Consider the following 16,298-nt stretch of genomic DNA (forward strand, 5'->3'; position numbering starts at 1 on the left):
CAGTCCAGTTTTCACTGAACCCAGGTGACTAGATATTGGAGTGTTGTGGAAATACATCAGGATTGCTGGCTGCAGGTGAGCTGGGATAACAAGCAACCATTTCCACCCCACTGGATCATAGATCTTTATATACAATGCCCCATTTATTAACTGGAATCCTCCTTTGGCTGGTTCCATGGCTTCTACAGTTTTAAGCAATGCTGGATCTTCCTAGTATCCAACAGCAGTGTCATTTAATGAAGTAATTTCATATTTCACTCATGCTGCTGTGTTCTGCCAAAGGATTCCTTGAAAGGCTGTCAGTGTATTTGTGTTTTCATCCATTTTTGTAGACCACTGTGACATCATACTGCTGAAGCCTAAGTGCCTGTCTCATCAGTTGATACAACATACCCTTCAGGCTAATCAGCTAGCATAGAAAATCATGATCCCTCACAACAATGAATGGGTTGACAAATAAATATAGCCATAGCTTTTTGAGTTCCCTAACAACTGCAAGACACACTTTTTTGGTTATAGAATAGTTCTTCTTGGAATTTGAGAATACTCCAAAAGCATTAACTAAGATCTTTTCAACATAGTCCTGGATTTGTTCTAGAACTCCTGCTATCCTAAATCCTCTAGCATCTATGTGAAGTTCTCTCTCACCATTCCCATCACATAATGTTAGAACTGGTGAAGATGTTAGCATCACCTTGAGGGCAAGAGAAGATCTTCCTTGTGCATAATTCCAGGAAAAACATTTAGTGTCTCCTTGTAGTAGATGTTGCAAGGGATTCGCCTTGACACAGAAGTCTTTTATGAATCACCAATAGTTCTGAGCACATTAAAAAAAACTTCTCACGTCAAGAATGCAACTGTTCCTATTTTCCCTGGATTGGGATGAACTGCATTACCATTCACTACATGCCCCAAGATCTTTATTTCTTGGGATTTGAAGAGGCACTTTTTCATATTCAGGAGACCCTCAGTCTGAACACACTACAATATGGTTGTTAGTCAGCTCAAAAGTGTCAGAGCAGATAGTCCATTACACATTCGAAGATGGCTGTAGTGCTACATAATCCAAACGACATATCTTTAAGCTCATGGAGGCCATCAGTACTTAGGAAGGCAATCTTTCCCCAGTCAGTGGTCAACCTGAATTTGACAGCAGCCAGTCTGCATATCCATACTCGAGAAGTGCTTTTGCTCCTTTCAAACATTCCAGGGTGTCATTAATGCATGGTAATGATTAGACATCTTTCTTCATGATTTTTTTCAGTCATCACTAGTCTGCACAGAAATTCCATGTGGTATCCTTCTTCACAAGAACCACTGAAGAGGAACAAGGTCTCTCTCAAGGTTCAATAATGTCATTTAGCAGTACCTTCTCAACTTCCTCCGCAATTATCTGTCATTCGACTGGTGACTACATGAATGATAGATAATTGATGGATGATGACAATGTTGATATGGTGTTTTATTATTGGCTGTTCTATCTGTCTTCTCTTTACTCTGGAACTGAAAGCATCCAAAAATTGACATAGAATGGCTATTACTCACAGATGTTGTACCTTATCCAGGCCAGAAGCTATTGGCAGTTCAATATTAGGTTCATCCCCTGTCTTATAAATAGTGGTATGGAACCTGATTCTGTGTTGATGACACTAAGTCACCCTTCCTGGATTGCTACAGCTGTCTAATATTCAGAGATTAGTTGGGGCTGCTCATGACAATCAGTGATCCAATGTTCTACTTAATCACCCACAATGCTTATTAATATTGCTGACATGTACATTTCTCTTGTGAGCCTGAATAACTTGTTCCAACTAACATTAGCTGCACAGTTTAATCGGCATCAGTTGGCAGTTGGAACTTGTCTCATTGATGATAGGGGAGTAATTGTGTGTCTTCAATATTAAAGGACCATCCAAACCAGTCCTTGTTATGGGTGTTGTAGAAATCATTTTCAGAAATCTGGAGCTCTGATCTTCCACAATTAATGTTTGCTTGTGATGACTGCAAGCCATCCCACCTGGGAACAATGTCTTGACTACATTCCACCAAAATGACAAATTCAAAGAACTGTGTTCTGCTACTGATAGTTATTCTTGCAATACACATTCCTGTTGGCTGGACGTATTCCCCACTTGTGACCTACACACAATCACTTTAATATAACAGAACAAAGTATTCTTCAGCCTGTGACCACAGGCATTTGTCATTACTGAAAAAAAAGCTCCTGAGTCAATTTGTATATGAGCCGGTTGGCCATTAGTGATAAGATCAATGAGATTTCCTATCATTTTGGTACCTGTTGTACCCTCACATCCAAAGGTAGTCACCTTGCTTAGTTCTCATGAATTCAGTGGCTAGGCGAGCAGCTGGTGCCTCTGTGTGGTGATGGGGAACTGCTACAGCATTTTGGGGAGTGATCTCATACAGGATATGGCAATGAGCTGTGGACAACAAATGGACTATTATCACCTGTTTTGAGTTGCATGAATAGGATTGATATCTTGTGGCATAATAGACATTGAATGCTCATCTTCCCTCTCTGCAGTAGAACATAATATGCCCAGGGCATTCACAGTGAAAACAGAGTGGTGTATTTCTGCTATCCTCCAAAAGTCTGTTCTTCTGTGGGCCATTATGTGATGGAGGAGTTGGTTTTATGTGTGTTGGTAAGATGCTGGGTTATTGACTGATGACTGCATCTGTAGACTGGTACACTTTTTCTTCAACATTCTCTATTAGCTCTTGATGTATCAGGTCAAAATTCAAGGCTGCTACCTCATGTCATATAGAGGTAGTGTCTGACTACTGATGAAAATGTCCTCGGCCCTCTGTTCAAATCCCGCCACTGTTTAAATTTTGAATAAAAATTATCAGCAATGGTGAATGAAGACTTCCAGCACAAGAAGTCACCTTTGTTCTGCCAATAACCTTGTCAAAGAGGGCAGAGGAGCAAACAGAGGTGTAGGGTACTCTCTTGCCCCCAGGTTGGAAAACTTCCCCTAAAATGTGGAAGAATCAGTAATGATCAACAGAATGAGGATGCAGAAGACAATGGAAGAGACACAATGTGTATTCAGAAGACATGTGGCCTATAATTGATAAAAAAGTATCATAATCATCTCTCCAGTGGAAAAAGATTCCAGATTAGTCTCCCATTCATACCTTTGGGATGGGACTGAAAAGAGGGAGGTGACCATGAGAGCAGCCAACAACAGGATAACATTCTATGCATCAGAACGTGGGATGTCAGAAGTCTGAATGTAGTAAGAAATGGCAATGGAAAAGCTCAAGCTAGATGTAATGGGGCTCAATGAAGTAAAATGGAAAGGAGATAAGGATTTTTGGTCAGGGTAATGTCAATAGCAGCAGAAAATGCTATAGTAGGGGTATGATTCATTATGTATACGGAGGTAGGGCAGAGTGTGAACTACTGTGCACAATTCCGTGACAGCGTTGTTCTCATCATATTTGACAGAAAAACAGTGTTGGCAATGAGAGTTCAGATATACATGGCAATGTCACAAGCAGCATATGGAGAGGTGGAGAAAGTATATGAGAACATTGAACGCATAATTCAATCTAAAGGGAGACAAAAATCTAATAGTATAGGGGGTTTTGAATGAGGTTGTAGGGGAAGGAATAGAAGAATGGGTTATAAGAGAATATGGGCTTGGAAGTAGGAATGACAGAGGAAAAAGAGTAATTGAGTTCTGAAATAAATTTCAGACAATAATAATGAATATTCTGTTGAAGAATTGCCAGATGAGGAGGTATTCTTGGAAAAGACCGGGAGCCATGTTAAGGCTCCAGTTGAATTACATCACGGTCAGACAGAGGTTCAAAAATCGGATACAGTATTGGATAGCATACCCAGGTATAGATACAGACCTACATCAGAACTCAGCAAAGGTGAAAAGTAGACTGAAATTTAAGAGAACCATTCAAAAGAATCAATGTGGAAGGAAGCAGGATACAGAAGAAATTGGAGTCGATAGGGATGACAAAGCGGATCCAGTATTAGAGCCAGAATTTTATAAAGCTGAAAGACTTGACATCAAATAAGACAGAAGGGACAGATAACATTCCATCAGAATTTCTAAAATCAGTGGGTGAAATGGCAACCAAACGACTATTCAAGTTGGTGTGTAGAATCTGTGAGACTGATGTTGTACCATCATACTTGTGAAAAAATATCATTCACACAATTCTAAAGATATCGAGGGCATATAAGTGTGAAACTATCTCACAGTCAACTTAACAGCTCACACACCTAAGCTACTGACAGAATAATATACAGAAGAATGGGAAAGAAAATTTAGGATCACTTACATGGTGACCAGTTTGGCTTCGGGAAAGGTAAAGGCCTGGAGAGAAGTGCTCTTGTTGCAAGGTTGAAGGAAAATCAGGACATGCTCATAGCATTTTCAATCTACAAAAAGCATTCAATAATCTAAAATGGTGCAAGATGTTAGAAATTCTGAGAAAAATAGGATAAAACTGTAGAAAGAGCTGGGTTATATAGAATCTGTACAAGAACCAAGAGGCAACAATAAGACTGGAAGACAAAGAATAAAGTGAAGTGCTTGGATTAAAAGACAAGTAAGACAGGGATGCAGCCTTTCACCCTTTCTATTCAATCTATACATTGGAGAAACAATAATGGATATGAAAGAAAGGTTCAAGAGCAGGATTAAAAATTCAGGATGAAAGGATATCAATGATAAGATGCATTGATGACATTACAGTCCTCTGAATGTGAAGAAGAATTACAGGATTTGTTGGAGGAATCTTGTATCTTTTCTCTTACTATGTGGCCTGTGACATCATATATATGTGGTCTCAGGGTGATCTTCCACAACGAACGGAGGGACCACATTTGGCATTTGGTCTTACCTCTTTCGTCCAACTCTCTCTCTCTCTCTCTCTCTCTCTCTCACTCTCTTCCCCTATCACATTTCCTCAGTTCATGGCACCATTTGATCAAATCCTCTGTCATTGTGACATCACTTACCAGAAGAGCTTGGTACATGTCCTCTGCAATTCTTTTCATCAGGTTTTATACTTTGTCTGCCTCTGTCGTATTAGGATTCACAATCATTCTGTATGTACAAAACTGTCAGTTTTCCATGACTTAGGCCTGTTTTTCAACTAAGTAGACTTGCTACTTGTTGTCACAAGATGTTTTCTTCAGTCCAGTTGGAATTTGTACCTGCCATTGGGTTTCTCTTTGTTGTTCTTGAACCACTGCTGGCTCTGTCATCCAAGTAAACATACATAGTTGCCATACACATTCGACATACAACCTGCTATATATGGTGACTCAGAGAAGCCCTTTCAGCCATTTTGTCTGATCCTGACTGGCATATACAGAAAACTCGGATGGAATGTGATGTGCAGCTGACTTGCTGCTGTTTTGGAATCCATCTATCTCCTGAATATACTGATGTTAGGAACAATGTACTGCTTGTATTCAGGTTCCTTCCTATGTAGTTAATGGCTTTTACATTGCATAATTGTAGACAGGGTGATGTAGATGTTTTAAATTACCCAAAATTCTTATCACACAATGTCACAGCTCAAATCTCAAGACCAGGTCGTCAGTGAATTTCAACATTTATCACTGAAAGCATGTTAATTACTGACACCAATGCACAGCCAGAATGGAACTGATATCCTGCATAGAGATTGCAGTTATTTAAACAAACACTGTGTACTCCACATCACTATTATTTATACAGACACTGAATGTCCTAGCTATACAAACACATACTACACTCCTGGAAATGGAAAAAAGAACACATTGACACCGGTGTGTCAGACCCACCATACTTGCTCCGGACACTGCGAGAGGGCTGTACAAGCAATGATCACACGCACGGCACAGCGGACACACCAGGAACCGCGGTGCTGGCCGTCGAATGGCGCTAGCTGCGCAGCATTTGTGCACCGCCGCCGTCAGTGTCAGCCAGTTTGCCGTGGCATACGGAGCTCCATCGCATTCTTTAACACTGGTAGCATGCCGCGACAGCGTGGACGTGAACCGTATGTAAAGTTGACGGACTTTGAGCGAGGGCGTATAGTGGGCATGCGGGAGGCCGGGTGGACATACCGCCGAATTGCTCAACACGTGGTGCGTGAGGTCTCCACAGTACATCGATGTTGTCGCCAGTGGTCGGCGGAAGGTGCACGTGCCCGTCGACCTGGGACCGGACCACAGCGATGCACGGATGCACGCCAAGACCGTAGGATCCTACGCAGTGCCGTAGGGGACCGCAATGCCACTTCCCAGCAAATTAGGGACACTGTTGCTCCTGGGGTATCGGCAAGGACCATTCGCAACCGTCTCCATGAAGCTGGGCTACGGTCCCGCACACCGTTAGGCCGTCTTCCGCTCACGCCCCAACATCGTGCAGCCCGCCTCCAGTGGTGTCGCGACAGGCGTGAATGGAGGGACGAATGGAGACGTGTCGTCTTCAGCGATGAGAGTCGCTTCTGCCTTGGTGCCAATGATGGTCGTATGCGTGTTTGGCGCCGTGCAGGTGAGCGCCACAATCAGGACTGCATACGACCGAGGCACACAGGGCCAACACCCGGCATCATGGTGTGGGGAGCGATCTTCTACACTGGCCGTACACCTCTGGTGATCGTCGAGGGGACACTGAATAGTGCACGGTACATCCAAACCGTCATCGAACCCATCGTTCTACCATTCCTAGACCGGCAAGGGAACTTGCTGTTCCAACAGGACAATGCACGTCCGCATGTATCCCGTGCCACCCAACGTGCTCTAGAAGGTGTAAGTCATCTACCCTGACCAGCCAGATCTCCGGATCTGTCCCCCATTGAGCATGTTTGGGACTGGATGAAGCGTCGTCTCACGCGGTCTGCACGTCCAGCACGAACACTGGTCCAACTGAGGCGCCAGGTGGAAATGGCATGGCAAGCCGTTCCACAGGATTACATCCAGCATCTCTACGATCGTCTCCATGGGAGAATAGCAGCCTGCATTGCTGCGAAAGGTGGATATACACTGTACTTGAACCGACATTGTGCATGCTCTGTTGCCTGTGTCTATGTGCCTGTGGTTCTGTCAGTGTGATCATGTGATGTATCTGTCCCCAGGAATGTGTCAATAAAGTTTCCCCTTCCTGGGACAATGAATTCACGGTGTTCTTATTTCAATTTCCAGGCGTGTATTTCACTAAGCTTCCAGAAATGACAAATAACTGATATGTGAATGAAGGTTTCAAATTACATTCCAATGTCTCACAATGACACCAGAATGCCTATATCTTCAACCTCTGTCAACTACATAAGATGCATAATCTGTCATTCTCCCTGCAAGTTTTGAAGTTTTCCAGGTCTCTTCCTTTTTCTGATTAGCTTGTACAGAAGATACTAGTTGCATTGAAAATTCAATATTTTGAGCTACCTACATTGTGGTGTTGGCTACAATTCTAGGATTTATTGCGACAGTGGGAATTAAAAGATAGAAACAACAAACAAAAATGAGTACAGGCACACATATAACAGTAGTTGACTGATGCACATATACACACACAACACAACAGAAAACTGCAATATTTACTTTTGCCATAAGACTAATTACTGACTTGGAGAACATAGAAATTACCAAGTTACTTCATTCACTCATGTCCTGTGGTATAAAATGCAGGATTACTTCTCACTTAGGCTAAAAATATCTATTGCGCAAAAGAAAGTAACTGGAATTACTTGTGAAGAATCACATGAGTACATTTAAATGTAACTACCAAGTCATGAGCTACATTATGAAATACCAGATCCATATCAGAGTAGGCAATAGGCTTTTCAGTTGCACTGTATGATGCCTACGACTACATGAATACTCAATACATCTGTATGTTTACCTGCATATTGTGTTCATGTCCTCATCCTCATCCATATTAAATACTTTCTAAGATCATTTAAAGTAATTTAATGACTTGTAGGTAGTAAAGTCAACCACCTCAATCCATAGACTAAATTACAGAAATGTAAAAATCAAAACTTTGAGTAAACGTGTTTCAGTGCGCAATTTATTTATTCATTTTAATGTCAATCCAATTACTTAATATAGTCTACTGGTTAAACTTTTCATCATAGAACTGTATATAAAATAATGTAAAAACAAGATAGCTGCTTATCAATATGTAAACAAATCAAGTATTTATGACTTTAAAGCATTACTAATTCATAAGCAAAAATGTAGAGAATGTTAGAGATATTAACAATACAGTACTAGAAGGAAAAATGATTTGCACTTACATGTACCAGTAACGAATCTAATTTTGACATAGAAAGAGTTGAAATGCACAGCTACAAAATTCTTTTACTATCTGCTCATAGAAATAAAATATTTGACACACAGCAAAAGTGTTTCTGAATGTAGATTTCAGTTGTTTTGCATTAAGAACTGCTATGCCATAGAGGTAACTCTTGAGCTGATATAACCCTTTCATGAGCCGTGGGAAACTGCTTCCCACTACAATGAACTCGCTCCTAGTCCCGTGGGATTCGCAGTTCCCACCTCTGTACTGTGCTACCGCCTAGTGAACAGTATAGGGTACTACTTCCAATTGCAAGTTCCCGCCGTTTTTGCTGTACCTTCGAGCAGAGGCATTGTATAGCTGAGTGTTGCTCTGTAGATGAGCCTTTCAGTGCTGTTTGCGTGACTTTTGTGATTTTTTCCTCAAAGCTGTAGTATAAGGTAAATACTTTTGATTTACCCAAATTTATGAAGGCATACTTAAAATTGGAACAAGGAGAATTCCAGTTTGAAACAAAAGGAGCCATTTTTGCAGTAGAATGGGTGGATAACCGTCCAGTCACTTTCCTGTCCTCAATTCATGACCCATGAGAAACAGCCACAGTGAAAAGGAAAAACAAAGATGGTACTAGTACAGAGATTTCTTGTCCTGAAGTTGTGTCAGAATACAACAAAATAATGGGTGGTGTCAATAAGTTTGATCAATTATGAGAAAGTTATGCAATTGACAGATGTTCTGTAAAATGTTGGCACAGAATATTTTATTTCCTGGTGGACGTTGCTGCAGTGAACAGTTTTATCCTATGGAAAATAAGTAAAAGAAAAAGTGGACAGCATGATCAGCTCACATATAGGATCCATCTAGCCAGACAATTGATCGCTGGCTTCTCATCCCAAAAAAGGCATGGACAAAAACCTGTCTTTCTGGCAAAAAGGGGGTTAAGTACCTGAAGATTTTTGTCATGTGGCTGTAGGGGAGGATCAGCCCATTTTAGAAGAAACCTACTGGACGTGCCGTCATTGTAGTACCAAAGTTGCAGAAAAGAGCACTCGCTGTTTTTGTACATATTGTCAAATACCACTTTGCATAGACCCATGTTTCAAAAAATTTCATGGCAAGTAATTGTGAACAATCATTGCAACAAGAGAAGTAAATTTATCAAATAAATATGACACATAGTGAAAAAGTTTTTTTTGTCATTTAACTCCATGGATGGGCAGTGGGAAGAATACTTCCCACCTTGTTGTGTGACCTCACTTTCACAGTTGGAGCAAATTTGATATTCTGTATGATAAATATACCTATCTTAACTACTACCTGCTCTCCATTCATTTAAAAAAACTGCTCAATAATTTTGCCCACGAAAGAGATGAGTAGCCCATTACAGACATGTAAATGGCCAGTATCTAGCCATGTAGTCATATGAATATATATTTTTTAATGATATCTACAAACTTTTTTTCAATTGAAATGTCCCATATAACTATGTTTATTGTAATCGTGAGATTACATTAGATTAGATTAATACTTGTTCCATAGATCATGAATACGACACTTCGTAATGATGTGGAACGTGTCAGGTTAATAAAAGATGTCTGTACAAGAAATTACATTACACAAAATATTGCATGACCCCCCTCCCCCCCCCTTTTTTTTTTATATCTAAAAATTCAGCCAATGAGTAGAAGGAGTTGTCATCTAGAAATTCTTTTAATTTATTTTTAAATGTTAGTTGGCTATCTGTCAGGCTTTTGATGCTGTTTGGTAGGTGCCCAAAGACTTTTGTGGCAGCATAATTTACCCCTTTCTGTGCCAAAGTCAGATTTAACCCTGCATAGTGAAGATCATCCTTTCTCCTGGTGTTATAGATATGCACACTGCTATTACTTTTGAATTGGGTTGGATTATTATCAACAAATTTCATAAGGGAATATATATACTGTGAGGTTACTGTGAGGATCCCTAGATCCTTAAATAGATGTCTGCACGATGACCGTGGATGGGCTCCAGCAATTATTCTGATTACACGTTTTTGTGCAATGAATACTTTTCTACTCAACGATGAATTACCCCAGAATATGATGCCATACGAAAGCAGTGAATGAAAGTAGGCATAGTAAGCTAATTTACTGAGATTCTTATCACCAAAATTTGCAATAACCCTAATAGCATACGTAGCTGAACTCATACGTTTCAGCAGACCATCAATGTGTTGCTTCCAGTTTAACCTCTCATCACTGGACACACCTAAAAATTTTGAAAATTCTACCTTAGCTACAGACTTCTGTTCAAAGTCTATATTTATTACTGGAGTTGTGCCATTTACTGTACGGAACTGTATATACTGTGTTTTATCAAAATTTAAAGAGAGTCCGTTTGCTGAGAACCACTTAATAATTTTGTGAAAAACATCATTTACAATTACATCACTTAGTTCTTGGTTTTTGGATGTTATTACTATACTTGTATCATCAGCAAAAAGAACTAACTTTGCATCTTCATCAATGTGGAATGGTAAGTCATTAATGTATATCAAGAACAGTAAAGGACCTAAGACCGAACCCTGTGGGACCCCGTGCTTGATAGCACCCCAGTTTGAGGAATCAGCTGTTGTTTTAACATTACACGAACCACTTATTTCAACTTTCTGCATTCTTCCAGTTAAGTATGAATTAAACCATTTGTGCACTGCCCCACTCAAACCATAATGATTTAGCTTTGTAACATGGAATTAATTAACTAACTTACTTGTCTTCAAGCTACCATACTTTTCCAATTGAGGCATAAACTCTTGCACATGTAAACATATGTTTGGTATTGGACACCAAGTAGGTTGAATGCCCACCAGAGAGTTGGACTTAGATGACCGTGAGAGGGCACCCTGGCTGCACAGTGCTGTGCTTGCATGGTGAGAGTGCCACACCATGTGAATACAGCGGCCAATAGTGTTTCACGCAGCTGGTGTATGGGCCCAGTACACAGCTCATCAGTTCGGTGTTTGTGCTTGATATTGTCAGACCTGTCTTCACTGCACTAGGACTGATTGATAATTATCTTGCTTGTCATCTACTTACTCTCTTTGGCCATGTCTTGGATTTGTCTCTCTGCTGCTTTTGATCTTGCCATTATTGTTATGGCACAGGCCTAGCTTAGTACCTCATTGTTGTCTAGGTTATTTGTCCTTGTCCTGGTCTCTTGTTTGTCCAGAGTCTGTCTGTTGCATTTCACTCTTCTGCAGGTGGCTCTCCCACCTGGTAGCATCCTCCATTTCTTCCAGAGCTCTGAAGTTTGCGCCCATATCTGGCTACCCCCAGATATAGCAAAACAGACACCCAAATGCAACCCCTCCAACCATATGTGTGAGTGCGTATGGTTGTGCATGTGTATAGAGTTTGTATTTTAGCTGGGGAAAGAAGCTAGGGAAATTATCTGTAGTGTTGCACATATGTACAGCCCTGCAGGAGTCAGCCACAGGTGGGTGGTTGCCTGTCCTCATTTTTGATTATTCAATTTTTTTTCTTTTTTTGTGAGAGTAGCTACTTTTATCACATATTATATGGTGTGCAAATGCATCCTAAAGAACAACATACCTGGTACCAGAAAGGACTGGTGGCTTTATACTCAGCAGCTTTTTCTCGGGTCCAACGCTCATTTTCCTCCAGGACAGAGTGGATCTCTTCGCAAAGGTGTTGACGGTTTTGGCACACATTCTGCACAGTGTTGATCCAGTGCCAATAAATCATCTGCCATGTGAGGCTGCCCTCCAGAAGGCCTGCGGCAAAAGCTTGAATCCAGTCAGGTGAACCACTGTAGGTCTGAATCTCCAGTTTGGCCCACCTGTAATGGTAATCACAAAAGGTGACCTAATGTGGTAAAAGAAATTGATGAATCAAATAAACTACTTTTACTCAGTTTAGCATGCATCTTTTCAATTTCCTATGAGGGCTACATGCTAAGCTAAATCCTGGAAAAATGTTGATGCTTCACAGAATTAGAAAATGGAGGTCAAACACAGGAAAAACTACAGAGGATCAACACTTGAAGCAGAGTTTAGCAATAATTTAAATCTACATCCACACTCTGCAAACCATTGAGCTGCGTGGAGGAGGTACTTCCCATGGTACCACATTGGGGCTGTAGTATATTGCCAGATTTCTCACTTAATACTGGTTCTTGAAACTTCAAAAGTAGGCTTTTTCAGGATAGTTGGTATGTATCTTAAGTTTTTAAGCAGTTCAGAGACACACTCCCATTGGTCAAAGAAACCGCTGACCATTCACGGTGTCCTCCTTTGTATATGTTCAGTCTATCTGGTTTGGGTTCCATACACTTGAGCAATATTCTACGTTGAGCGAGTGTTTTGTAGGCAATCTCCTTTGTCAACTGACTGCATTTTGCTAAGAGCCTACTGATGAACCGAAGTCCGGCATTTGGTTTACATACAATTGAACCTTCAAGATCACTCCCACTTCATATTCACACAAATTTTACACCCAAATATATGTATAAGTTGACTGATTTCAGTGATGAGTCATTTGTGTTACAGTTGTAGGAATTATTTTTCGAGAAGAATGTCATTTTATGTATCTGAACATTTGAAGCAAGTTTCCAACCTTTGCACCACTTTGGAATCTTATCAAGAGTTGACTGAATATGTGTGCAGCTTTGGCAATAATTCTTCACTGTAGTTAACTACTTCATTTGCGAAAGCCTAAGGTTATTATTGACATTGTCTACCAGCTTACTGACATACAGTGCAGGTTGCAACATACTTTCCTGGCGTTTGCTTAAAGTTACTTCCACAGCTGTCTGATTTTCCTGACAACAAACATGCTGCTTCCTCCCTACCAAGAAATCCTCAGTCCATTCACAAATTTTTTTGATACCCTATATGATCATACTTATGCCAACAAGTGAAGAAGTGCTTTTTTGGATATCAAGAAATACTGCATAAACCTGACTGTCTTGATCCATGGCTTTGGTGTGTAATGTGAGAAAAGCACAAGTTCAATTTTGCATGATGGATGTTTCCAGAATACATCCTGGTTGGCATTGGGAAGGTCATTATGTTCAAGCTACATTATTATATTTGAGCTCAGAATACATTCTAAGATTCTACAACAGGTAGATGTCAATAATATCAGGAGATGGTTTTGTGGATTGTTTCTCCTACCCTTCTTGCTGATGGATGTGACCTGTAATTTTTTTTAACTACTGGGTACTGTTTTTTGTTTGTGGGATCTACAGTATATTACGGTCAAAAGATGGGACAACTCACACACAAATTGTGAGTAAGATCTGATAGGGATTCCATCAAGCCTTGGGGATTTTGAATTTTAATGATTTTTCACTGCTTTCAATGATTCTGACATTAATAGCTATATCACTCATCTTTGCAATGGTGCAAGAATTCAGCTGGTGCTGTTCCTCTGGATCTCTCTTTGTAAAGAAACATCTGAGCACAGCACTCATGATTTCCTTTTTTGCTTTACTACCCACAATTCGATTTCCTGTGTCATTCATGGGTATCTTTGATACTAGTGGCAGCCTTTTATATGTCCAAAGTATCTTTTCATTTAGTGAGAGGTCTTTTGATAAAATTCTGCTACATTGGTATACATTGAAAGCTTATCACATTGTGCTTCTATGCAGCAATTACTGTTTCTTTGGTTGTTTCTTTATAGTGACGTATGCCACATGGGTCCCTCCCAACATGATTTGTTCTCCTAAATATATGCTTATCAAGTGACAGGTCAATCTGCTTCTAAATTCCAGCCACAGTTCCTCTATATGTTCATGCTCACAGTTAAAGGTTTTAAGTTCTTGAATAAACACTTCTCAGTTTTATAGTCACCTCTAATTTGTTTGCATATTTAAGCTTTCAACAAAGTTCTCTGTTGTTATTTTCAGCAGTTAACTAACATACCAATAGCCCTTGTGGGATATTTGCATGCAGTTGGGTGTATTATATCACGGAGGCACCACAAATTGCAGAACATTACTGTATATTATGTCAATGACTTAAGGAGGAACATTAGTAGCAGTACTGAATCCATTAGATGGTGGAAAACATAACTTAGTTCTCTGTCATCTTTTAGCATCAAGTATCTGTTTCCATGCACCACTAAGGGTATAAGCAATATCCAAATTAAATTAGTTGTTGTACATTTTGATCTCAACAGGTTTTGCCATGTCAGAATCCCAACAGGTAGATGCACAGATAAAATTTCTGTTTCATCAAATGTAATCATATGTTTGTGAGGCTGTGTTTGGCAATAGCAGATTTGTCAAAATCACAATATTGCATGAGGTGCTGGTATTCTGCGAAGTATTCTGAAACTGTACATATGTAACTGTCACCACATTCACAATGAATTTTATAAAGTAACAAAACACTAACACCAGAAGCATTTTTATTTTCTTGGGCGGTTGGAAAATTAATTGAATACCTTGTTTGCCCAAGACTCTACCTATTTTATTTGCTGTAGCTCCAAAGAATGGAAGGAATACTATATGATGGATTATCTTGTGATGATTATTTCCATGTTTTCCTTTCTTAGAGCTGGCTAATGCAGTATATTGTGCACTACAGATATTCTTCTGGAACACCCTTTTCAGATATCTGATCCCAGAATCCAGGTGGTCCTTGTCAGAAACAGTTTGAGCTCTATCTATCAGCATGTTTGTCAGCTTACACACTGATATATAGATCGGTGTGTATTGGCTTTTGCTGAACAGAGAACCTGGTTTCCATTCATATCTAAAAATGTTACTTTCCTTTCTCAGTAAAATTGATATTAATGTGCATACTATTCATGTGCAAATCAATTATCAAATTGTTAAACCATATTTCTTAGAACCACCTGTGCTTGGAACCTCATGCTTGGTGGAATTAACTTACGGACGTTACCCTCCAGAACACCTATTACCTTACTGTGAATAAAAGGTGTTTATGACATTCGGTACAGTACTACCAACATTTTAAACAATTTCTGGAAAGGGAACCAAAAGCAAAATCTTGAATCAAATGACAACAACTGATAAAGTAAATACATATAAAATTATTGCTATGAAAACAGACAGAAAATATAAGCAATTTTGTGTTGCAGCTACGAGTGTGTGTCATATTACCTCAGCACCAACTTTAAGTACATGAAAATTCAGGTTTAAAAGCCAAAAATCTTTCAATCTGAAGGACTTAATCAGCTTTTGTTTAAGTGCTTGCCACTGATTTTGAGTATGGACATAGCAAGTTGGGAAATACTTTGCCTGTTACATTTTTTACTGCCATGAATAACTATTTTTTCACTCTTTCACTCTACACTAATGTGGCTGCACACATAATATGTAGGGGAAAGACAGGTTCTGTGGTCAGGGTGGGAAAAGTGGCCACTGCTTATTTGATGTCTTCAATAGTGCTCCTTCGTACTGAGAAGTGGCCAAATTAGCTGTAATCAACACTGTTAGTGTTGAGAAAGGAAACTTGCCCTTTTATCTTTCCATGAAAACATTTAGTTTTTTGATTGTTTAATGTACGATAAGTCACTCAAACTGCTTTCACTGCTTCACTTTTATGTAGAGCAATAAGTTTTTTCAATATCACATTTTGACTTACAAATATAAATCACTGTCATTTCCTTCTGTTGTATTGTTTTGCCTGTGAGCCACTGAAATAGATGTGATTGGGAAAACTGGCAACACTGCAAGCCAGGGCAAGTGGCCAAGGTGGCCACTTTTTCCAACAGATGGCCACTATTGATGACAATTCATTTTCAATCTGTTTTTCCCAATGACAATTAGCTACTTCCATATTATATGCAGTGTATAACAATTGAAATTAAAATATTAGAAATCGTTTCATACATAAAACTCATACCCATTATACAACTCTTCTGCAATTATTTGCAAGAACTTCAAGATGCCAAGAAGATACATTCAGAAAATAGAGCAACAAACGTGGGACCCTGCTGCAATACAAAAGGTAATTGAAGCAGTAAAGAATGATAACAT

At 39.7% G+C, this 16,298-nt stretch overlaps 1 protein-coding gene across 2 annotated transcripts in view; it reads right to left on the reverse strand.

Moving 5' to 3' along the window:
* LOC126336788 (putative phospholipase B-like lamina ancestor) overlaps window positions 1-16,298 on the reverse strand; it is a 125,737-nt gene that overhangs the window by 16,243 nt on the left and 93,196 nt on the right. For both annotated transcript variants that reach the window (XM_050000822.1, XM_050000813.1), the window contains one exon: window positions 11,879-12,125. In XM_050000822.1, the coding sequence (XP_049856779.1) occupies window positions 11,879-12,125 (247 nt within the window). The remainder of the gene's footprint in view (window positions 1-11,878; window positions 12,126-16,298) is intronic.

Source organism: Schistocerca gregaria, chromosome 1 (assembly GCF_023897955.1).
Source record: "Schistocerca gregaria isolate iqSchGreg1 chromosome 1, iqSchGreg1.2, whole genome shotgun sequence".
NCBI classification, from domain to species: Eukaryota; Metazoa; Arthropoda; class Insecta; order Orthoptera; family Acrididae; genus Schistocerca; species Schistocerca gregaria.